Source organism: Varroa destructor, unplaced genomic scaffold (assembly GCF_002443255.2).
Source record: "Varroa destructor unplaced genomic scaffold, Vdes_3.0 BEIS01000001.1, whole genome shotgun sequence".
Lineage (NCBI taxonomy): Eukaryota > Metazoa > Arthropoda > Arachnida > Mesostigmata > Varroidae > Varroa > Varroa destructor.
In genome coordinates this window covers 69,870,072-69,895,026 of record NW_019211454.1, presented here as the reverse complement: position 1 = coordinate 69,895,026, position 24,955 = coordinate 69,870,072, and the positions used below count along the sequence as shown (strand labels likewise).

At 40.4% G+C, this 24,955-nt stretch overlaps 2 protein-coding genes across 5 annotated transcripts in view; both read right to left on the bottom strand.

Annotated features, from left to right (window-relative positions):
• Nucleotides 1-3,362, bottom strand: part of LOC111243451 (uncharacterized) — a 16,046-nt gene extending 12,684 nt beyond the window's left edge. The window contains exon 1 of the mRNA XM_022789032.2: nucleotides 1,484-3,362. The gene's annotated coding sequence lies outside the window, so the exon portion shown is untranslated. The remainder of the gene's footprint in view (nucleotides 1-1,483) is intronic.
• Nucleotides 3,363-8,395: 5,033 nt separating this feature from the next.
• Nucleotides 8,396-24,955, bottom strand: part of LOC111249167 (uncharacterized) — a 32,638-nt gene continuing 16,078 nt past the window's right edge. For 2 of the 4 annotated variants that reach the window (XM_086976972.1, XM_086976974.1), the window contains 11 exons: nucleotides 20,145-20,331; nucleotides 19,798-19,865; nucleotides 18,616-18,730; nucleotides 17,302-17,393; nucleotides 15,179-15,247; nucleotides 14,865-14,963; nucleotides 12,758-12,921; nucleotides 11,680-11,813; nucleotides 10,911-11,090; nucleotides 9,335-9,630; nucleotides 8,396-9,040 (listed from right to left, as the gene is read on the bottom strand). In XM_086976972.1, the coding sequence (XP_086833098.1) occupies nucleotides 8,879-9,040; nucleotides 9,335-9,630; nucleotides 10,911-11,090; nucleotides 11,680-11,813; nucleotides 12,758-12,921; nucleotides 14,865-14,963; nucleotides 15,179-15,247; nucleotides 17,302-17,393; nucleotides 18,616-18,730; nucleotides 19,798-19,865; nucleotides 20,145-20,331 (1,566 nt within the window). In that variant the 3' untranslated portion in view covers nucleotides 8,396-8,878. The remainder of the gene's footprint in view (nucleotides 9,041-9,334; nucleotides 9,631-10,910; nucleotides 11,091-11,679; nucleotides 11,814-12,757; nucleotides 12,922-14,864; nucleotides 14,964-15,178; nucleotides 15,248-17,301; nucleotides 17,394-18,615; nucleotides 18,731-19,797; nucleotides 19,866-20,144; nucleotides 20,332-24,955) is intronic. The other 2 variants (XM_086976973.1, XM_022802680.2) reach the window with 2 other exon arrangements.

Here is a 24,955-nt window from a genome sequence, read left to right as displayed (position 1 = left end):
TATATATAATTATGAATAAACGAGTAAAAAGTGCAGAAAGTTCCACGCGTATATTGACGAATATCGTGTGTCATAAGATGGGTAGTTTTCAACGACCGGATGGCCTACCAAACGAAAACGTGGCAGCCCGTCGATGCCCCAAGTAGCTGAATAACTGTAAACATAATCGTAGTCATCATGGTAAATCAATTGTAGTTGTAATCGTTCATAGTAGCAGCTGAAGTAAGAAACAAATTGAGGTCGAATAGTTGTGCGTCGCAGTACGATCGGGGTGTGCAAGGGGAACTGGCGACATCTACCTGACTGCTGTTTCACACAGGCCGTTCTCAGTTAGGACGGGGTTACGTCGCCCAGCACAGTCTGGCAGGTGATAAGAACAGGATTTGCTAAAAGCCGCAAAAAAAATAGAAAATAGGCGAACGCGGCAATAAGCGAGGAAATGCCTTTTAGTCACTGTGAACAGAGAGAGGACTTCCCCGCAAAACAGACGGAAGAGTTTATATCGGATAGTAAGTTTAAATCTGACACGATATTTCCTCATGTTGAAAGGGGCATTCGCTTTACGACAAGTGTGTATTTTCGTAAGTCTCTTCTCGGCCAGCAGAAAGACACTTAAATGTATAAATCAATAAAGCTTTCCGTTGTGTGTCGATGCTGTGCAGTCATTGTCTGTATTAATCTTAGTTGCAGTTTAGCTAAGTGCAACGCTGTCAGCCTCAAAGGGAAATTTGACCCAAAAGAAGAAGAACTTTCCTAAAGCCTCAAACTAACATGTACATAGCCGTTGCATTAAATACAAATAATTCTTTTTGCCATACCCATTGGGGCAAGTCGAGTACTATAGATGTGCACTGATTCTTCGATGCAATCTGCACACCTGACGGAAGATACTGTTTCATCAGTCGTCTTGTTATAATGCTGTTAGCACACCAGAGGTTACCGAAATACTTACCTATCTATGTTTAATTTGGGTTGGGTCGGGTTGGGTTAGGATTTAGGTTTCAGTGAAGTTTACTATGAAATCGAACACTGGTAGCATTAGCGCATCCTACAATAATACGAAGGTATCTTCAGATGATGACGATAATATTGTACGAAAACAACATTTTAGAAAAATTATATTGTATTATTAGGTACTCTAAAAAGGCCGGAGTGTACCCTAGAGCGCCTAGGTGGACACCTTATCCAATTATAGTACTATTTGCAATGCAGTTTGTTAACCTGTATGTTAAAATGGGTACAGATGTGTATCGGAACAAAAAATCAATTTGTTTATCATTAATGGTTCCGTAGCTACACAAACAGAGGCATATGACCTGTTGATTGGATTACGCAAAGACAATAGAGGCTTAACTCATATCATTTTTAACTTGTAGAAGTGAACTATTTATAAGAATGACGATTAGGTTATTACTATAATATTCTCTGCTATAGAGCTCTGAAAAGAAAGCGGGAGAAGCGTTATTTAAAAATGTCTGCTTACCTCAGCGTAATCTCGATCTCCTCATTCGCTGGTAATATTCTTCCAGCACTGCCCTGACGCACGGTCCGATAATTTCTGGCCAAAGACTATGTCAGTATCGAACTAACGCCTCCACTCCCGCCTTTGAATGAACTGCTAAGATTCTGGCCACAGCTGCGATGACTCGCTATAAGTATCACGACGAGTAGGATATCAACGACGACAAGTTCCGAAGTACACTTCCGTTACTTGCACTTCACCTTTGTTGTACTGAAGGTGCTCACATAAGACCATTGAGCAGTGAGTTCGTTCTCAACATTCTCCTAAGTTAAGCACTTCTACTAGCGCCAGATCAACGCCTATATGATGTTTTGAGCGTGTCGTATTGTCAGATGTTTTTTTTTTGTAGTAAATCCTACTGACTTTGCAGGTCTTGACGTCAGGTCAGGTTGATTGCGCAGCGGGTACTCTATACACAAGTTAGACACGCACCATTAATGGCCAATGAAGTTACTACTGCGGCGGAGGTAAGCCGGCCTCGGCTGATGTCGTCGCTTTCTGCTACGCTATACGTTAGTGCGACAGAAATCAGAAGGTATACTAATATCGGTGAGGCTGGCCAGCCAGCGATTTAGCTCATTAGCCGTATGAGACAGCCTGAAAAAGCCTACGGTTCTACTATTAGAACCAGCAGCAGCAGGCCGAAGTGCTTTCGACTGTTTGGTAAACAACAAAGACTTGCGCACGGACAGAATATGGCTGACTACAATGCACCGTAATAAAGTGCGTCACAGTCAATGAAGAACGGAGACAGGTACAACGTTAGTCGGGCGAATGAGCGTGCGAGTAATGGAGTTATGTTCGGCGTAGTGCTCGTCGTCCCTTAACGGAAGCCGACGTTGTTCTGACACTGCTCCACTACCCAGTACTACTGACCCAGTGGATACTATCCGACCCAGCTCTTCCAGGGCTCCTCATTTGCGGCGAGCACTACTGCTATTAACACGACTCTAGACTTCAATCCAGTGATGAGGTTTCAGCAGCAGCGAACTACGGACAACAACCAGCTCGACCAGCTGAAAGACCCTCAGCAGATCAAGTCAGTCAGCCAGCCGATCGACCAGTCTGTGCAGTTCGTCGTTAGATTCGACGCTGCCACCGCTCCTACCGTTATCGCTTCCCTTGCTCTGCCGCTTCGCCGGCGCTTCAGTTACTGCGGCTGCTGCGTCTGCTTCCTTTTGCAGAAGCGGTAACGACAACAGCATTACCAGCTAAGAGGAGGTTAAAACAGCTTCTAGCGCCACTACGTTGGCAACGGTGGAACAGCTTCCAGTTGTAACTTACCATTGGTGTCAGAGAGCTTTGCAAATAGACGGCGCTCCGAACACTGCCGTAGCATGACTGTTGCCGGTAACAACGTCAGTCCCATAGTTACGGCCGATCGGCAGCCGTACGGCAGCTGCGCGATGGTCGATCGCCATTTTGATTTACTGCGTCACCCAGTGATGAGAACGCTGGAAGAAACAAGCCGATAGCGCAGCAGAAACGCACGCAAAAATGAAAGCCTCTTGTGTGTCAGACGTTGCTGCGGAAGTCAAGCCATGACCAAAACCCGATCAAGCAGACCAAAGAGACAAGCGACCCGTGAACACGCTTGAATCGTTTCTCTTTGTCGTTGTATTGATTCATCGTCCTCATCGTTCGTTCGACGTTTCATTTGTGTTTGTTGACAGCGATGGTAACGGCTTGTCGTCGTCTCGACCCTTAATGCCACCGTTTCACAGCGATCACGCAAAGAAAAGTCGCCGCTAACCAGCCACCCAGCCAGTTTATTTAGATGGGATTGTTATGGTAGCACATACATTGAACTGTCGACGCAGTGCTTCGTGATTCCATTGGCGAAACACAGCGTCTAAAATAAAATAATTTTTCTTATAAACAGATCGGCAAACCTCAATTATTTTTTACACACCTATGTATATATATATATATATATATATATATATATATATATAGATGCCTTATATGTAACTTTAGGGAGAATCTCGTAACCCTGTGGTAAATATGGTTATAAGTAGGCTGTTCTTTAGAAGGTTTCAGTTCTTAAACATTGAAGGTTCCGTTATCCGATTTGTGATCATCTGGCAACTGGATGGGATCTTCAGCTGTTCTTTAAGGGTTTCTACAGAGATGCGTCCCCGTACGGCGTCGTGAGCACGAATGTCGGGGCTTTGTCACGTGTCACTTGCTAGCTCAGAAGATCGATGACAACGGGTCAGGCTAGACACGGGATTGACAACAAGAGTAACGCCTATATCTTTATGGGCCAATAAAGGCATCTTTTCGGTCAGCCGGACAGATTCATACTGATCTTGTTCAGCACGTGAACCCACTCGGTGCTTTACCACCGATCCGTGGCGATTTGCACCTGTAGAAAGGCAGGTCATAGAAGATGAGGTTCAATGTTGAGCAACGGCATCATCGGACCCTCATTCATCCCAGGGTTTTTTTCCAGTAGAAAAATTCTGGTGACGAAAAAACGGGACCATATATTTCTGTGTCCACTACCGAAAGCGGAACTCTGCCGCGAAGCGAGATATGTACCTGTTGTTGCGCATCGACGCCCTCTACTTTAGCACCCGGATCTGATCAGCGGATACCCATGGGTCAGCACGCACACGGACGACCAGGAAAAAAAAACCAATTTCTACGCCGCGGAGGCTGTATCAGCTCAAGGGGATGCTGATGGACAAAATCGTTGGGCCTTTAAAATACCAAACAAATCTCGTTTACTTTGTCGGTATCATAGTCTACCCACGTGACTTTGACATTAGCATGACACACGTGCAAAAGTACTGACGGCTATCGGCCCTGCTGGCCTCGCGGCTGAAAGCAAAAAACTACACTTTTATAATTCGGAAGATGAACCATTTAGGCTACAAGATCACCGCTGGTGGATATTTCCCAGATCGGAAAATATCTTGTTAGTGGAAACTCTGTCTACCTCCGCGTTGTTTGGAAAGGCTTAGGTTTCTATTACGGGTAGCTTATACTGGATTTTTCGTAGTTTGCAAGCCCCTTCCGCGCCGTGGCCAGCGCGAAGTATTTCGTGTGAACAACGACCATGACAGGGGGTATACTTGCTGGAATCCAAAACCAAAGATGAGCCGGTCAATGTCTTCAGCAAGATCTAGAAACGAGGTCACAGACGAGCGCCTGCTGGAGGAGAAGCAGTACTAGTCTAGGTAAAAGAAGGATGCGAGCGGGTCATTGCTTACGCCAGTCGCTGCTTGCCTGACGCTGAGGGTAGACGGCATTCTTTAGAGATCGAGTACTTAGCTATTGTATGAGAATTTCCTGCCATACTCGTAAGGACGATATGTGGAAGTTGTTACCGATAGCGATGCACTAAACTACTAGAAAGGAAAGGCGAACTTAACGCGTTGGTCTTTGATGCTACAAAACTACAATTGCAAAGTTAGTTACAGGAAGGGGTCCGTTAGTGCGGACGCCTTGTTGCATCTAACCGCGCTGGTAGGACGGTGTTAACCGACCACGGCACTGGTTTCGTCCAGCTTGGGTTAATCTGAAGGGCTGATGAGGGACGCCGTGACCCGGGTGCTGGAAGCTATTTAATGTTTTCTGCACGCGTTGTATCTATGTGCTAACTATAAAATGAATGCTGTAGTAGGAAATCTTTTCGTGCATCGATCTTTACATGGCCATTTTTGTTCGTCAAAGCTAAAAACAGAACCAGTTGCCATACAGGCCAGTTTCCTATGAGGTGTGTCAGCCAGTCTACTCATGAAGAATTATTCGGTGTGAGAGACTGAGGATATAACTGCTAATTCGTGGCAAAGCAAATGTTTGATACACTTCCATATGTCTAATCCCTACTACAGTATTCATTGCCATATACAATTAAGTAATAATTACACTCTGTGAGGTATAGCTTTATTATAATTTGATTACATTTACGATCCTACCAATATAGTAATATTAGCATAGCGTAGTGATATTTGTCTCGTAAACTTAAAACACCTGGAGATCGAATCTAAGCGTAGACATACGTACTTTCGTGCTGGGAGCCAGTCAACCGTCTGATCGGATGCCTAACGGCAGTATCAGGCATAAAACCGAAAATTGAGTTTTTAGATAGAAGCAACGTAAAGCCTTTTACAGTTAGAGGTAATTATATTTGCTGTGCAAAGAACTACAAGATACCTCAACCTAAGGCCAAGATTTAGCCGAAGCAAGATTTCCGAACATACTTAGTTTTAACGTAAATCCGTTAATATCTTCGACTTCACATAGCAGCTTAATTCTTTTTTGTATTTGGAGTCTGTCAGCAGTAGCTCTTTTCAAAGTAAGCTTATTTCCTGTGGCGCTACAAAGATCTATTGACCACATAACTTATTCGTCTCGCTAATGAGCCTTACCTACCGCTCTACCAATCCCCGAACCAACGCAGGCTTGAGGCCGTTTTTGCAGATTTTGATCTAAAAAATAAATCATACAAGTTTAGTGCTAACAAATGTCCTATGGAAGAATGAATGTCTTGATCCTGAACCCCTTAAGGATCTATAAGATAATCTGATTTTAAGCGAAAATTTATAGGAGAAACGGGCTTTATCATATAAATAAATAATGTCTCATCTAGACGATTTTCGCCTCAATCATCGTCGAGGTTCCTCTAGAACTAGGATGCTAGTCGCGTCACTTGACATGTATGGAAAGTCCACTTACTGCTGTTTAAGTTTGACAGCTTACCGCTGACTTTGTACGTTATTGCTACTCAATGATCCACATATCTAACCTATTTTTTCTGATTTCCATTTTTAAAGATCTCTTAACGTATTTCTTTTTTTTCCGAAGCTAACGCTCAAACAATTTTCTATCTCTATACGGAACTCTTCGAACAATGTGTCAAGGGTTCGTTCAAAACACAAGACGACTTTCAATCTAAAATTTTTCCCAAAATGAGCTTCCTTCGCTCGCGCGCCCGTGATGTGGTTCTCTATAATATCCATAGTTACATGGCCAACTTCGCCAGAAGAGGACACGTCTCGCCTGGGTTCCTGACTGCTTTCGTAAAAAACTTCTTAAGGCCCATTTCCATTTCACTAATAAATTTAGCCAATCTTCAAGGAACAGTCGTTCATTTAACGTGTCCTTTTTGAATCATTTGGACAACAAATATCTATTGGGCTATAGGTTTCAAAGATGTACTATTACGTGTACTTCTATGCTATCGAACGATTTTTTCAGCATATAATACTGTTATACCTTCATAAATTACTTCCTGACGGATAATTAATTTTATTTTGAGACGAGACGGTCTCTCAGCATTTTAGTGTCTCGTCAATTGGCTACCATGGTGTCTTTTAGACTATTTATGGACTCGCTCGCGCGTCAACTTTTTTTCAATAAGCGAGAAAGTTGGGAATTTATCTAAGTTCCTAATCGGTTGTCTGATGCACAAATCAAACAAAAGTATAGTTGATCTCCACTGCCTATAGGCTCGTAAGTATCCTGTCAGGAGTGACCATAGCACGGTGCTAGCTGAGACAACTGAGCGCGGAAACAACGTTTCCCGAGTTATCAAAACAAGCATATTTGATACGCTTTACTCTACTTTAAAACCGCCGCATCAGACTATTCCGCTAGGTTCATATTCAAGCAATAATTTAATGTCGATTAATGCTGATTATATGTTATATGAGACTTTTTGATCTCGGCCTTCTCAGGCTGATGCGGCCTTTGAACTTGTTTGTTTCACAAAGCTTGACCAGGAATGATTTTGTAATATAGTAACGGTAACAAGTCAGCAATGGGTAAGAAACGACAGCTATAGACGTTGTGCGTCTGTTCGGTATATTTTGCTTACTGACCAATGTTTAAGACGTAGAAATTTGACGAAAAAGTTTACGCGTAAGTATCTGCGAGCCCAGATGCATCTGCCAGTAATAGTAGCAGCAATAGGTGCTAGCAGCATTGGCGGTAGTGATCATAGTGTAGGACGCAGTGACATGACGCGTACGCACGCACGCACGCACATGCAAAAGTGCAAAGTTAGTGTTTGATGTTCATAGAAATTGTTTGGCGGTCATTTTTCGCCTCGCCACAACAACGTCCAAGCATCACGTACCCTGCACGCGAACAACCTTAGTAGTGCAACTGTGATACACAAAGTTATAAATAATTAAGTTAAGCAAATGTACATAAGTTAAATGTTTCTCAAAAAACATGTTCAGAAAGTCGGACAGTGTCGTGGCATTTAAAAAGGGCACGCCGTTCGCCAAAAGTTAATTATGTTCTTATTAGTATTTACTACCGCTTGAAAATAGCTCGGTTTCAAGAGACATTGGCTGTCACACAGGCACCTCTGAGAGGTGCGCTTCTAGGCTGGAGAAGCATGAGATTAAATGAAGCATGCATTAGGGGGACCTAACATGTGTCATCACGGCCTTTAACTTCAGAACCTTACCAATCTATTAGCAGTTCGTTTCCGAATTTGGCCGACGAACTTGTTTGCGGTTCTAACCCAAATGGATGAAAACAAAACTTCTCTTAATGCTTGAGGTAAAGCTTGATATTCGTACACAGAACCGCAATCTATGTACACCTACACAATCTACAACCGTAACATTTTGTTTTCACTAAAGAATCACCAGTTATAATCTATAATAAGATAAATACACACCGCTAAATAAGACCTAATTATATTTGCCAGGATGTAGTAAAATCTCATTAGCTGTTCTGTAAATGATCAGTTGGCCGTTTCTTGAAGTACGGTTTTACCTATGACCAAAATAACCTCACAATTGTCGATTAGCTGATAACATTCCGTATTTCTCATTTTCGTTTTATCATATCATTGTACAATGATAACGTTAGTACTCTACTTGAAGCTGACCTAAATAACTGATAGCATTTAATTTTGTAAAAACAATGTCGTTTATTATTTTCGAAAATCGCGCCATTGCGGTACATATCGTAAAAGCTGCAAATAGTTGTACTTGGCGGGTGCTAATAAATAAAACAGTTGTGCATTTTATAATCTAATTCTCGTTAGTATTTCTATCAATAAGGCACCATTCGATTGGGTAATGCCCGAAAGCACTTGTGGCAAAATAAATGCTAGATTGTATCTGCTAGGGATCAGCACACTGATACAAGCGGGTAGTCAAGCGTATCACTGCATGAGACTGTGATCGAAACAAAAAAAAACACTGTTGCTGCTATACGTAGTAGCCTAATTTTTTGTTATTTTCCCTTAAGTAATTTTTCGTCTTATTTATCGGCCTTTTGTGATTCCATACCAAGGCGTGATCCGGGCAGACTTTCAACAGGTACGCACACATGCCGTCGGCGTATATTGTGCTTGTCGTAGTTGTTTGGACTTTGAAAGTCGCTTCAACATAATAGCATACCGGGGCTGAGATGCATAAGCCGATAACAACTATTAGAGGTGCACCGATCGAAAATTTGAGGGATTCTTCGAGACGCCAAATCCGAAGCCCCGAGGTGCCGTATTGAAGTTCTGGCGCTGACAACCAATATTGAGAAAAGAAACAGCTTTGGATTTATCAGTACATAGCACATGGAACGAAAACATACAAATGCAAACGTATACGTATTATATAAGCGTGTTTATAAAACGTCACAGTTGATCACTAGATTCAGGTCCTGAACGTCCTGAAGTAGCTTCGAAGACGAAACATCTTGGCCGAATTGTGCAGGCCGCTTTTTGACTGATCCCTCGAAATTCCAATGCAACTTATCACATACACGCGTTAGTGTATGTATGAGAAAAAGTTTTCGATGACTGACTATTCTTTGCTGAGCATGTTAAAGCGGAAGTTTACTTACGTCATGGACAGTGAACGGTGTAGAAGCGGGAGCATAGCTCGGTACCGAGCTAGACGCACTGCTACTGCGGAGCGGATAATATGAATGACTAGCTGGGGGTGCCTGGATGAACTCGTTGTATGAATTGAAAAATTGAGCCGGTGGTCCCACTTCAATGTCGAGCTGAACATCTCCTGGTTGACTTTGGAGGGGTGCCACGCATGGGGAGCCAATAGTTATCGGCGACACGGATGCAGCTGTAGCAGTGGCTTTACATTGAGCTGGGCGAATCTTACTTGGTTTGGGTGGGGGGGGAGCTGAAAACATGCGTGCTTATTAAATAGCTAGCAAGCAATTGTAGCATTATTATATAGTGTTACTGACCTATAGGATATGGCAAGCATTGCTATATGTTACATAAGTTGCTACTTACATTGATTTGTGAGATATCGGTATTGTTAGTAATTATCTAGAATAGCGAGCATAGTGGCTTATCAGAACCGCTCATTACCCATCATAAAATGGCGCAGACATCTGTAAAAGGTCATTTATATCCGTCAGAAAGCGAAACGCTCGCGTCATTCGGATCCGTCGGTTTGTGGTTGTCACAATGGAGGATGTGCTTGGATAGAAGTTGAGATTCATCGGAACTTGTAATTACATTTGGATATATTATGCGCCTGAACAAGTGTGAAACGATGTAGTTGTATCGACGACGGCTATGCCGTGAATATTTACCTATATAACTGGATTTAGAACTAATAAAAATTCTATAAGATAGATAGGTAAAGGTAGCGAGATGGAGGGACGGGGGTAGGTAGGGAGAGCAAGCGTGTCGATGGCATCCAGTGATTGAAGTTCAAAACGAATGTTTGAAACAATTGGAACGCAAAGTTATAAAAAGAAATTTGCCAGTTTGCGAACATAAGTTAAACAGAAGTCTCACATAATGCCATAAATATGCTATTCGATCTTCATTGAAATTCAAGCACTATCGTCTAGCAATAAATGTACTTAATATATGCGTAAAATACAGAATGGCTATAGTCATTTGGGAGAGGCATACATGTTATATAAACCCAATTTTTTTCCCAAATGTGCCACTCACATTATAAAGCACGCTCAACACTAAATGCAAATTACAATAAAAACACGCGTAAATCGTCCGAGCCGTCCTTGGGATGTCCCTCACATGTTCCGGTTACAGGTATGGCTTGTAGCAGAAAATAAAATTAGAGTTTGGGAGCGAGTTTTGATAATTTAAACCATTCATTTCATTGATCATTTAAAATTTTCGGGTCTTACCCCACATTATGTGTTTATTGCCTACGCAATCGAGAAAAACGTTTAGTAATATGCAATGTCTAAATGAATAAACTGTGAAACCGGAACGTTTACGGAACCGAAAACAGCACGTCAAAAATATATCATTATAATAATTTACTCACGTAGAAATAGACGATACTTTTTCCAGCGTGACGAAGGCTGAGTTCATCTATCATTAGCTAGAACCTTTCTCTAAACCCTATAAATATGCTAATTCAAAATAATGCTATTTTGCGAAATTGCTTATAAGCGAAAGAGCTAAAGCACATACGTGGCTTCTTCTTATTGACGGTGACGCAAACATTTTGCGTAGCTGTGCTTGCTCCTTGACCCCAGCCGCGAGGAGAACGCGCCGGTAATGTATCGAACGATGCTATGCTCACTTCTGGGCCCGATGGAAACGACAGAGGCGCCAACGGGATGCGGACCGATTGATTGTCCCACGGTACTTCTAGAAAACACGGTGTGATCATACAAAGGCTATCAGATTCAAGTGACTGATTTACAAGTTGGGTTGGAGTAGGCCTAACTGTTAGAACTACGTGTTTTCAACAGACAGAGCCTTTGAGGGCACATCGCACAAAAGCCATACTATTTCAAGCCCATATTTGATAAAGGGAAGACAATATACAGACCAATAGACCCAAGCATGCCAGAATAATTTGCGGCATATCATCGCTACATCTCCTCTGACATGCCGTATTGACTAGTCGAAACTATGGATGTATTTAGTAGTCTATTGGAACAATGAATAAAAGGCCAAAAAAAAGAGATAAACCAAGTCCTACCAGCTCCACTCAGAGTATTCACGCTTCTAACAAATTGTACTAATAATATGTCAGAGTTGTTTAAGTGAGAATCCATTCAGGATCAAAACTTCTTTCATTTGAAGCTAATGTGGCCCATTGCACACTGTTCAAGCAATACGTGGTAAACGCACAATACCCTTAACCAAATACCAACATATTCAGTTTTCGCAAACCGAAATATGATAGGAAGTTACATGGTGGTCCAACTTTGAACTAAGAGGCCTTCTTTACCTGAGCCGAGCTCGTGCACGGTTTGGAAGGCAGAATCAACGGCACCAGTTGGACTCTCCATTGCAGCTTCCCAAGGACTTTTTACCAATCGTAAACGAGACTGGGTGGCCTGCTGGCCGATCTGGTTAAGGTACCTGACAATAGAAGGACAAATTCATACGAACACTAATTTTGTAACATTGTGAATTACCTGGTTATTTTAAAAATCTACTCAGGATGGATCGAGGTATGTCGACGTTAGCAATAATTAGCATATCTAAGACCGATAAAATGAGCTTAAGGTCTAATACGCTAAGTCCCTATACTAGCTTATAACGTTATAAAATATATGTATATATTGAAAAAGGAAACAGGGCATTGCATCCGGTTTTTGAAATATTACAGTTAATCGTGTCTATATGAATGATTAGAGGATGGATTTGTTAGCAGCATCAGATACACTTCGATGGGGTTTAATACTTCCTATCATTGAATCTAAACCGTCTCACTATCGTCTGTTATGTTAAACGAGATGTAATTGATAAGTATAAGTCAGGGGCAACAATATGACAGTTTTTAAACGTAGAAACGACAGATTTAGTTTCTGCCGAGGTGCATATCCTTGGCTGAATAGAAAAAACGATGAGATAAGTAAAAGCGTCCCATATCAGATATGCAATGTTACACTCTGCTCATGCTCAAGTCCTGCATCATATAGCAGAGAAGCTGATATCCTCGCCCGTCCCTCTAATGCAAACACTGAATGCATCTGGTAGTTGAATTTTATCTATTCTGAATATATTGCTAAATTGTAACGTGGAAAAACATTTGTCTCATGAAACTTTTAAACGTAAGTTCTCTAATGGTGACCCTAAACAATAATCATGCTACGATTTCTTTAGGAAATACAAGACAAACGTTTACTAACTTATTGTGAGCTTATCTTTGAAATTAGCAAAAGGCTAAACATTCAGCCATGCAAATTTTCACCATTTTGCAAGATAGATAGCTTCTGCTATTGTGGCCTCGAAAAAGTTATAATTCCAATAAAGAAAACAAATATATATATATATATGTGTTATTGAAAAGAACCTCTTACCGATCGGCCGGAGAGGATATTTCTTTGATTCTAGGCGCCTGAATCGGTGGTCGCAGAGGTGGAGGGGGCTCGACTGAGGCATCATCTTCAGGTCGGTCTTTTTCAGGCCACCTATCACCAAGCTGTGCTTTCAACTTATCTACGTCGACAACCCAATCTTCAGACTACGGAAATTAATTAATTTCGTTATCACCGCGAGTTACTAACAAGCACACAACCATTTGCTAAAAAAATATGGCAAAATTTAAATATATAAAAAAGAAATAGTATTCGAATGCGTAAATATACATGACTAAATGGTAAGAGCTGCAATATATATTTTTTACGTTCTTTGTAATAGGCAGTAAAAGCATGTTGCTTTTCTCTACGATCGTCTACTGATCACCTATACGCACTGCGAATGTACGTACAGACACTGCAACGTTTAGCGTCATCTCTATATAACTGCAATCGCATTCGTGATTACCTCAATCATATAAAAAAAAAGCTTATAATTAGTTAGGTGAATTCAATATTCTTCCCTATAACGATCACTGTAGAATGTTTGTGTCTCGTTCTTAGTGTAGAGCGACACAATACAATGGTTTCCAACTTTTTCTCTTTTATAACATACAACCTAATGAGATCGGCAATACCATGGGATCTCAAGTCAACGTAAAGTAGATTATTTCGAAGAGAGATTCATGTACCTTTATCCAATGTGGTCCTTAACGGCCATAAAAATCATCGCCATTAAGTGACTTAGGCACAAGTCGGGCTACTTTGGCAAGAAAGACCCCTCCCATGAAGGTCGCAAAAGCCTTACGCTACTATGTATGCATGCATATTTAGTGAAACCCTAACCTAAATGGCAGGTTTTCAAAAAGTAGGTTTCACGATATTTAGTCTTTCTATCGTTTTGCTATATAACCCGACCACATTAAGCAAACATGTTTTAACAATGTCCTCCTTCGTACTACACTATTCCAGTAGTACTCAATGGAGACGTTGGAAGGTTCCAAGTTGTTTATTAAAGTTAAAATTGAACCGTATGAGCCTTTATAGTCTGCTACCTTCGAAAAACATCGAGAAGGAGCAAACGTCATCAGATGTACCTCATGAAGTGTACTTTTTCCAAAATGGGTGATTTTTACGAATTTACACGTGAACATTTGGTGTTAGTTAATCCACGTCATCCATTCACTGATAAACAATGATAACAAACGCCAATTTTGCCGTCTAACAACCTATATCGTATTTGAGTTCGACCAATTAATTAACACGAGTACACAATTTCAGATCCTCTTCTTACCCCTTCCATGGCACTGTATGTATCATAAACTATTGTACCACTGAAATAACTAACCTATCCAGTGTCTATGAAGCATAACTGCAAAAATAATGTAGTTATTTATATAAAGCTTATTTACAACGTTATTAACTAAGCTATTATTGTTGTATAGCTTTAGGACAAATTTGAAGTGTTTTCACAACTATCATTTTCTGCATAATATTTTTTATGCAAGGCAAGTAAACCGAAGAAAAATTACAGTGGTAGGTGTACAAGACATTTAAGTATGGAAACTGCTCAGTTTTCCGGGTTCTGCCGACCGTAATGGAAATGAAACCGGGTTGTCAAGAAGCGACCACCATTTTTCGAGGAATCGGTGAACACTTCCCACAGGTGCCAGCGTGAAATCTTCTTAACTTTTTTGGGCTTTATGTAAATGGGATAAGATTCGTTCAAATCTAATTTAAACAGATGTAACTTTGTTTTGAGATAATGGAAGTATTGCACTGGAACGAAGCTATAACTTTTAGAGGCTGTAGCAAGGTTAAAGTCAACTAGCGTAGCAGAACGCTATCGTTTTCGAAATTAATGATTAGATCAATATTATGGAATATGGAACTAACCATAGTATCTTTGTGTGACCGTGTCAAAGTAGCAGAACTGCTTAAAAACAAAGCAACGTAGCTTCGAGGCTCACTGTGAGATAACAAGGATAGCCACAACGTTGTGGGAGATGGCAAAATCATTTCGGCGAATGAACTAGATAATGGCAACAATGTGACAAAGTTACGCTTGTTATTCTAAGGGCTTCGTTAGCAGGACAAAAAAGGTACGTACCTTTTTCTTGCGTTTGGCAAACATCTGCGAGCCTTTGCCACTGGGCGAATTTAATCCCTTGACAATATCTAGACAAACTTCAGGACTCACAGTTATATCCTATTCAATAATCAATAGAATAACGAAAGCCACAAAGAGGTGAATATTAGTAGTTAGGACTTCATAAATATTGGCGTTATCTACCCGGTAGGCTTGACGGGTGCCGTAAATAATATTCCATATGCAATTACACGACCTAAAAGTAGACGATAAATAAGGTAGTTTATTTTGAAAAATCTTTACTAGCGGATAAAAGCAGAATAACTCCTGCGCACCTGTGCAGCCGTCGATTCTTCCCATTTGGATACGCTGGGAGCCATGAGAAGTTTCAATTTCGGAGGCTCCTAAAGAGAAAAAGGAAAAGCCAATTTTTCTATGAACGACTATTTAACTTCCATCCTCCATGTTTACCAAGTGTTTTACAGTTCACTCCCCGGGATCTGGGGATGGCCTTCTGAGACTGAGAATTTATGATACCTCCCTGAACAACGCAGAATTGTTTATACTGCTCACAAGATTTTGTGCGATCGATGATGAAGAAGCTTGAAAACCTTAATATAGAAAAATCATCGAATTCATTAACAGTATGCCTTAATTTTTTCAACAACTCCTTTCAGCGATCAGGACCGATTGATTTATAGTCTAATGTGGACAAGGATTTTTTTACCCAAACATTACTATTTGCTATAAATAATACCGATCTTACAGAAACAATAAGTTAAACTATTCCATCAAATGTAAAATGTGTAGCCAACTTAAAACAAATGCTGATAGTAATCAGTAATGACAGAAAAATTATGGAGAAAACTAAATCTCAAGGAAAAATCTTGCCTACCTAATATAAATATGTAAAATTTTTCCCTTTCGAAACACTCTAATGTAAATTTGAAGTTTTTAAACAGTTTTGTTCGGAAGTGTGCGAAACATATAGCTCTGGCAGTAGTTTACTTTTTCTACCCTTATATAGTAAGCAAAGAAATTTACCTTCGTTCGTTTTTTGCCATCGAGTCGACAACGGCATTTTTTTTCTGGGAGATGGTTGAAAACTTCAAAAAGTATCAGTTGCTTAGTTTGTTGCTAAAGCCGATGTTTACGTATCGGTTAAGGCTTCTTCATCATTCAGCCTCAATATTAGAGATAACGTTATCAGGTATTTCTAGGACGAACCTGGCGAGCGATCACCAATAATGGTCTGTGTGGCATAAAACGTGCGTACCAAAGCGATTTCATGAAAACAATACTCTTCAGTGTCGCGTTAGAAAGCCGGTTCGTACTTGCTAGACAACAACTGCCCGATCTTGCAGGCCTATCAAATCAGCTAGATGGGCTCTTAAAAATATACAAATATGACTTATTAAACCGTGACGTTCACATGCATGCTATTCCAGGCTTAATTTATAGATGTGCCAAAAGCGCTGCCGCTGTATGCCCTTTTGATAAAGGGCATGAAAAACAAAGCCAGCTCAGATTATCTCCCGATCTTATGATACACCTTTATATGCATGACAAACCCAGTGAAGATGAGCAATTGTAGGTTTCTATAGTGTCAATGGGATTCATCAATAGACACATTAAACCGAATACGTTCGTTTCAGAGTGACGAGGCTTGATCACCTACAAGCCATAAAACTCGAACGATCCGATAATGTTATGAGTGTAGAAGATAATTCAACAAATATGTACATCTCCTATTTACATATACGTTACACTGTGAATTACGCCATCTACGAACCCCGATGGGTCTAAAAGCCGGAGCCAAATAATAAGCGAGTTTTCAGATCAGTGCATGTTATCAAGGCCATTCCTTGATCGTAGTCGATTTCATGCACCCATCAAAAGAGTGAAAGCGATTCAAGCAATGAGTCGTTCGAGCTGGTCCTTCGATGAAGGCGAAGGAGTGAAGCATCAGTGGACAATACCCAGCAAAGGTTGGGGCGCATATTAAAATACCGTGAGCAAATGGCTTAATAAGGTACCTATTGTGGAGACTAGGTAATTTATAGATAGAACTGGACATACAAGTTAAGCGTATAGCTGTCTAAAACATCAATTTATAGTTCATAGAGTTTGGAGCCTATTACGTATGCCTAGTTATATGGTACTATGTTAGCATTTGGTGGTGGAAAAATGCTTTGACCCACGTAAATATCGCACTGATTGTCTAAATTCGATGATATTTATCGCATCCTATGCTTATTACCCAACATGAATTCTAGCAATTATCAATTACGAAATATCAGAAAATAACGAACAAACTTAAGGCCCTTTCTACTTAATTTCAACCTAATTAAAACGGCTCGGTTGGTCAGCATAAAGGTTTGTTTGACTTAAGCGAATTAGATGTTAAGCAGAAAATTCACAGATATTGAAGACATTGCAACATCCTACCAGGTCTTACCTTAGAAATTTTAACACCTGGAAATTTGTCGGGATCTGGGACAGTCGAACAATCCTCAGTTTCGGTGTATTCTGACTCAGAAATTCCCGGAGCTGAAATAAGAAATTTCAACTATCAGCTGTCTTAAAGCCCACTCCAGATATTCTAATGGGTTTAGTAAGTAGTAGATTATTTTTCTACCGAAGGATATTTTTTAAGGCAAACTGAAGTTTAATTTGATTGCTAAACATCCAAATGTGTATGAAAGTGAGATAATAGATGTAATTTTAGTAAAATATGATCGTATGAGCACATAGGATGCAATTGGTGATGAAGGCGTGCTCGCCTAAGTCAAATATGTTGGATTTCGTCGTGGAGAATCGTATATCTTCTTAGAAGCTTAAAAGCGCGGTACTCTGATTTTGTGCTTTGTAGGCGCAAACGGCCATTTAGATAAAGAAATATTAAAACTAAGATGTTTAGTTTTTCATCGAGCAATGGCTTTCGGCGTAGAGCAATGATAACGAATCTGGGAAAAGCGATTCGGCTTTGCTTGTTATGTTGGGGATGCTTGTTATGGGACGGAAGCCATTGATTTAAGGTAGTGCTATAGATATCGCAATACTGTATGCTTGTACCACTTTAGTAAAAATTTGGCTACTATTACGTTTACTAACTTTTTTCAGGTAATTTTGTATGGATTTAAGAAGGATCTTCCTGCTAGCCTGCCCCATGGTGTCACAACAAGTAGTCGAAATAGGGGCTGTTAACCATGACATACTGATTTTCGAGTACTAATATGATTTACAGTTTTCGCAAGGACAGAAATGTTTTGATTAGAAGAATCCTTTAACGAAATTTCCCTTTCCGGTACATCAAAGTATTACAGTTACATTACCTTAAGGTAACCAAACCATAAATTACATACCTTATGTGCTTAATCGATATTATTAGTTGAGTTTCGTACGTATCAGCTGTGCGTGATGGTTTACCGTGACTAACTATAGTACACTATCGTAATGTATCTCTGATACAGGCTAAAGGCCGCTTACATCAAAGGTATGTCATTACTTTCTGCTAGCAGATGATTCTTGCATTGTTTCCTTTGTGCAGTTGGCTTTTAAGTTGATGAGCAGGATGAAAGTTCAGTTAAACGATTCTAAAGTTGAGAGATGAGGCTTGACGGGGTCAAAATCGATAGTAGCTACATAGTGGAAATGTCTCCTAAAATGTCTCCGACAAGCCGTTGGCAATAGCGCTATCATTTGAATGTTAAAGCTAGGTAGTTCTGAATTTAACAGCCACCGAAAATGCATGGACCGGCGACCCACAGACCTTGATGAACCCATTTGTGACTTCGTTTCACTCGACGGAAGAACATGTTTGCTCCTTTTGACTGAGCGTTGGAATCACTTGAAAGGCTTTCGGCAATTTTACGCGCCATCCCAACCTGCAAAGACGAATTGTAGACTCAACTGTTCTAAACAAGTTTACTTTGCCTAAAGTCCTGCGGCACTCTTAGAGCATCATCGTAGGTCCTAGATAACCGTATCACAGCAACTTTATCATTATTTATGCATCACTTTTTGTAGTCTCTAATGTCGGTATAACTTAGTACCCTGGATTTAGATAAACAATGTAAACAAGGTATTAACTCTTCCTTTCACCTAGTCCCATAGGATAATATCACAAATAAGGCACATTTAAAGAATTCAAAATGGCGTTGTATTCGGTTATATGAAGTTAGCATATACCTATTATACGTGAATGTGGTAATTCATTAAGGGTAATATCGTCTCACGGGGGTTAGTCAATTGCATGGCATGCTACCTTTCGTTTCGACCTTCTGATCACTATTCGTGACTTGAGAAATATGAGTTTGACGTGTGTGCGTGCTTTTAGACCTATTAGGTTAGGAGCCTGAAGTAATGATTGGACTACAGGCTGAATTCTTTACCTCAAGGCAATACACTAGCCAACCAACGAATCTAGCCTGTTATGTAAAACAGGCAGATTTAAGGAACATACTATTTAAAAAAAATGAGATCAAAAGACAAATGTGCTCGCGTCTAGTGAAAAGCACTTCACGAAGTGCATGCTGCCGGATCTGATAGGTGTCCAAGTTACTTACTTCACAAGCAATAAACATGAGGGATAAAGAACGCTATTTACAGAAAGGAACTTCTTAAGATTTATATGATGTTTATTGGGTACTGTAAACTTGAATGTCGTAACTGTCAAGTCCCAGGCCAGTGTAGAATAGACATAGGAGAGACATGAACCACTGGTCAAAGAAATATGCGATTCATGTACAAGCGAACTCGTTGGAGCTATACAGTCTCTACCTCAGCGAATATGCAAATACTTCTATGGCAATGCGGTCTCTATATGTTTGCTTCTACGGCAGTTTCCTGTTAGTATATTCCTTAGTATAGGCCACCGTATGTGCGTGTATGTAGAGTTTTGTTTCCATAACAGTTAACTTGATCACTGCGATGAGGAGTCACAGACACGTACCTGTTCCTCAACGGTCGGGTAGGTTGAATTGGCATCTTCATAGAACGACGAGGAGGTAAACACTTTCTCTATAAGAAAAATAAAGTCATATGCAACAGATGTATGCTACATTCAGCGCTATCGATTACGTATTCAACAAGAAAATCACATGACAACTTCTTGATTGGAACTGAACAGCGGCAGCTGTACTTATGCTACACAGTATCGACGGCCAGCCACAGATCTTGCTGTAAACTATCTTTCTGTGTACGCTACTTCTTCGATCTTCAGCAGCAGTCATTCATACTGTGTTTGAAGATCAATTGCAATCAATAACGTTAGGAACATATTGACCTTCTTTTGCTTACTTTTGTTCAGAATAGGAGCCATGATGTCGTCAATTTCTTTGAGCTGTTCGTCCGGTAATGGCTTGTAATATCTTTCCTTTATAGGCCGACCAGTTGGACTGATTAGGAGTGTATCATCGTTAAGAGGTCCTGTTCCGGCCTTTACCGAAATACAAAGAGGCGACGTGGATGAAGCGCTTGATACCTGCTGAACATTGAAACAAAAGACATTCACTCATTACGGGTACGGAGGTTTTCTTTTCACTTAATTATTCACTGACAAGATTGTTACGGCGAACCGTACTGCAAATACCTATAATCAATTAAATAACTTGTGGTTCGTTTGTCAGGTGCCAAGCAATACATTACTTTTGTATAGCTTAAAATAAATATATGTAGAAAATTAGACATCGGAAAAGATTGCTTCTAAGAAAAAAATTTCTCTCGGAAACTGGAGTCCCGCATAAATACAGCGCCTTAACTAAACGTTTACTTGGCTAAATATGCAAAGGCTGGCCTCCTGAAACCAGGAATCCGTAAACTATATCCACGAGCAAAACGATACTAGTTAAAGAATATCTATCGTACTTTGAAATAATTTTCATTCAAAGTTGTTGCTGTTATTTTTTTTCGAGGCTAAATCCTCATCGAGTTCTTAATGCCTCCGTATTATAAAATGTTCACAGGGGTCGAGTGGTCAATTTTGAGTACATCACTTTGGTTGAAACGAGATGACATTCTGCCGAACTCCACCTCGTCGTAAACTTACATCAACAAATAAATGCAAATAGTTCGTAGTTGATAGGAGATCTCGTAACAGTTAACTCTACACCCCACAACTGCGGCATATAGAAGCTATGCATAAAAACACAATAAGTACGTTTATCAAATGGGCCGCAGCTTATACTATATTTAATTAAGGGTCTACAGATCTATTCATATTGAAGATATACACTCAAGTAACGTTCGCAGTTCACCTGACGTCTCGATGAGTCAAGTTATATTTACAGGGAGCAGGAGTTTGTCTGTTTTTATAGGGCTCACAGCACAGAATGGAATTTTTCTACCTAGTTAATCGCTAATAATCGCCAAGTTTCCTAAAAAAAAAAAACCCTATGAGGACTCCCACGAAATAGAGTAACATTTTATACGGCAAACAAATCTTCTAGGAGAAATAAGGTGCCGTAGTAGAAAACTTGCGACGGTTGTTAATATATGTTTGAACGCCAACAGGCTATTTATGTGAGGCAAGATCTATCTTTTTTTAACACCTGTTTTCAGAGGCGATACCAACCTCACGTACAGTTACCGTGATAGGTGTGTAAAACACAAAAGATCCTATCTTAGGGGCTTAAACTTTATAAAAAAAACAGTCTTTACAAAAGCAATGTTACTGATAGATGAGAATAAATAGTAAGTTTTCAAAGATATATATATAAATAAAAATGTAATGTATTTTTTCCACTGTACGAATGCAGTGACAAACTATTCACTGAATAATACTAACGATAGAAAATCTACCAAGCTGTGACGAAGGCTTCACATTTCGTTATTGTATGAGCATAATTTCGAAAATACCTATCGAAACGTTTCAATTTGTTTAATCCGGTATAATTAAAATATCAGGCTGTCGTAACTGATTCATCAGAACGGTAAGCTGATGCATAGCAGGAGTCCTGCTCGTTCTTTCCAGATTTCCCTTATTAAGGTGCCTATCCTGGCAGATATTCACAGCAATGGTGAAAAATAGAGGCCGGTCGTAAAAGCTGAAATTATGTCATCAAAAAGAGATAGCGGAAGCCATCAAGGGCAAATTATGAACCTTGTGAATGTTGCTCGATTCGGCTGTGAATAGGCACGTCAGATAGAAGTGATTACCAAGCGGCCGTATCGAGTAGCTTTCGTCCCTTCGTTACGCTACCCTATTTACGTTATTCTGCGTTTAGTTCAACCAATGTTTTTATGTGTTTATTCTGTCAAGAACTCATAATCATGAGCTAATAGTATGTGCTTTGATACGCGGTGTACACTACTGAGGATAATCATGGGATATGCCTATCGTCTAACAGCAAGCACTGGGACTGACAACAAGCGTTCTATGCCTCGTGCCCGTAGAATAGCTCGATAAGTAGGTAGGTGACAGGGTGGCATGTCAGGTCTGTGGAATCCTTGTTATGTTTCTTTCTTTGTTCCTGATTAACGTAGACAGGAAAAAGTGCAAGACCATTTCGTATGACGAAAAGGCCCACAAACGGACTTCAGGCAAGAACTTAAAGTGACTGTCTCTTACTGCTCGAGTTGCTGCCGCAGCTGCTGCTCAGTTTGCACGAGCCTGCCATATAGCCAAGAGCCGCCGGCTACTGGCCTGTCTGTTTACATTGAAGACAAACAAAAAAAGTTAACCCACGCATCGGATCGCATAGTTATATACATATATGCCTGTATAAATAAGTGAAAAAAAGAAGACATTTGGCACTGGCGGCCAATTAGATTACTCGTAGATACAAGTTAACTACAGCAGGATAGCGTTTGAAAAAAAATTATGTAATCCTTTTTAACAAACTGTTAAGCGATCTGACTTCCCAGCGTTTACGTTTGTGCGTAATACAGCTAAGACAGAAATCTCCCGCCGGATTCTGCTTCTGACTGTAGAAGCGCCGACGTGTGCCGTAACTACTTGGCAAGTAGATCTTATCGACAATATGACGTTATCTTTTTAGCATAGGGCAGCGGATAAATGTCGAGATGTACTAATCGTTTATTTACATATACATATATGCACATCGTGTGCAAATGTTTTTGTTGCTCTGCTTAATAGCGAACAAATCCCTTCGTTGTGTCTGTGATAATTTTGCAACAAGAAACCCCAGATGTGCAATACCTAGCACATCAACGGACTATAGAAAAAAAAAACGTATAAGTAACATTGGATGAAATTAATTCATCAATTTACAGAATGAATAGTGGCTTGCAATTCTCAAGCACAGCTGGCATACATAGAGTTAAATTATACGGGCTTTAAAGGACTGCGAGCTAACAATGTCTTTGGTAAAAAAAAATAGTTAGAAACAATTTTCCGATACAGACGTTTTTAGTATTTTTATTTACAACAACATCTTACATATATATTCTATGTGTGTAAGTCTGACTCGTATTGAGTCCATGCTGCTAAGAGCGTGTCGTAATGAAGCTCTTCGTTTAACCCAAATTTGCGTCTTCTTTGGCATTCATTGCCTACTTTTAATACAGCCTGCGGCGAGTAGACGAGCTGTCATAGAAATATGTGTGGTCGAATTCAGTTTTCTGAAACAGAAAGATAGATACTTTGATGAGTTCGTACAGGTTTACTGTTGAAGTCAGCATGCATATACACAATGAAGTTGTAGAATATTGCACTCTTTTCCGAAATGGTTCACACCTTGGATAGAGCATGGCAGCTAGTGGAGCTCGCGCTACGAGCAGTAGTCAACGAATGATGCGGGCATGACGAAACGTAATTAGCCCCTCCAGGACGTGGGCTGTATCTAGGCAATAGAACCGCAGCGATGATGTCTCTGTCCATCTGGCGACGGACCTGAGTGAAGTCCCGTTCAACTTGATTCCGAAAATCATCGTGGCTACTGACTAGCGAATCAATGTGAGCTCGTCGAAACAGTTGTGTGCGCTGTGCAAGAGGCATCTGTCGTGTAATATTGGCAGAATTCAGATCTTAAATTAGATAACTGTTAGTTAACTGATCTACGGAACAAGTGCCATCCAAACGTATGGCTGATAGATCGTTTTTCATTTTGTAGGGCCTTCCCAATTGTCCCAGTCGACGCCCTGCTGTGTCTGGGGTTCTATTTAATATCTGAAGATGGAATGGTAGAGGAAATGCTTGTTATTAGCTCGGGGGTGCGATAAGCGTCACAATGACGCATGAATCGTCACCAATATCCGGACTACACTAAATGCAAACTACAATGGAAAATAGATTAGATTCTTACGTTAATATGGACTTTGAATGAAAAAGCTACAAGAACTGTCGGCATCGCTAATATTCCACCAATCTTCTATACATGCCACACACTATACTCGCTGCTATACTCCGCTCTGTTCTGATGCAGAAGAAAACGGACCTATGCCCAGTTTAGGGCTAGATTAATGTGAAGATATTTGTTTCCACGATTCAACTTCATTCCTGACACTGACATCTAGGTAATGTGGCTTTCACTTCATCCGCTTATCAGTTTTTACTGAAGACAGCACCTTAATAGCTAATGCACTTTGTTATGTACCATTCAAACGTCTTGAGCAGCAAGTTAAGCTTCTATCGCTTAACATATCTGTACGAAATTTGCTATTACCTAAATATCTTACCGATCTATTACATAGCATGGAACATATCGTACAAGTACTTACATTGACACGTAATATTGTGTTGAAGTTGGTTTAGTCGATCGATGCAATTGCCGCAGACTCTGCGATTCTTTGCTGCCTCGCTTAACGTCTTTCACAAAAGCTATAGCGGAGAAATCTTCTTCAGACAACTAACGAGGTCATACACAAAGACGCTGAGCTAACAGCATCGTTTCTCAGGGACAAGATACCCATACCCTCCTGTTTCTTGCTTAGACTTGATCCTAAGCTGTGTGCCAACGGAGAGCTTTAAAAGTCAGCCGTGTTATTATTGCATGCCACCGCCCGCAAAAACACACACACACACACAGACGCAGATATTTACCGAATCAAGCACAAATCGTCGAACCGTCTGCGGCGCCAACAGCCGCTTCTTGAAGCTTTCCTCTGAAAAGAGAAAGCCTAAAAGGAGATGCATTCTACCCGCCAGAGGG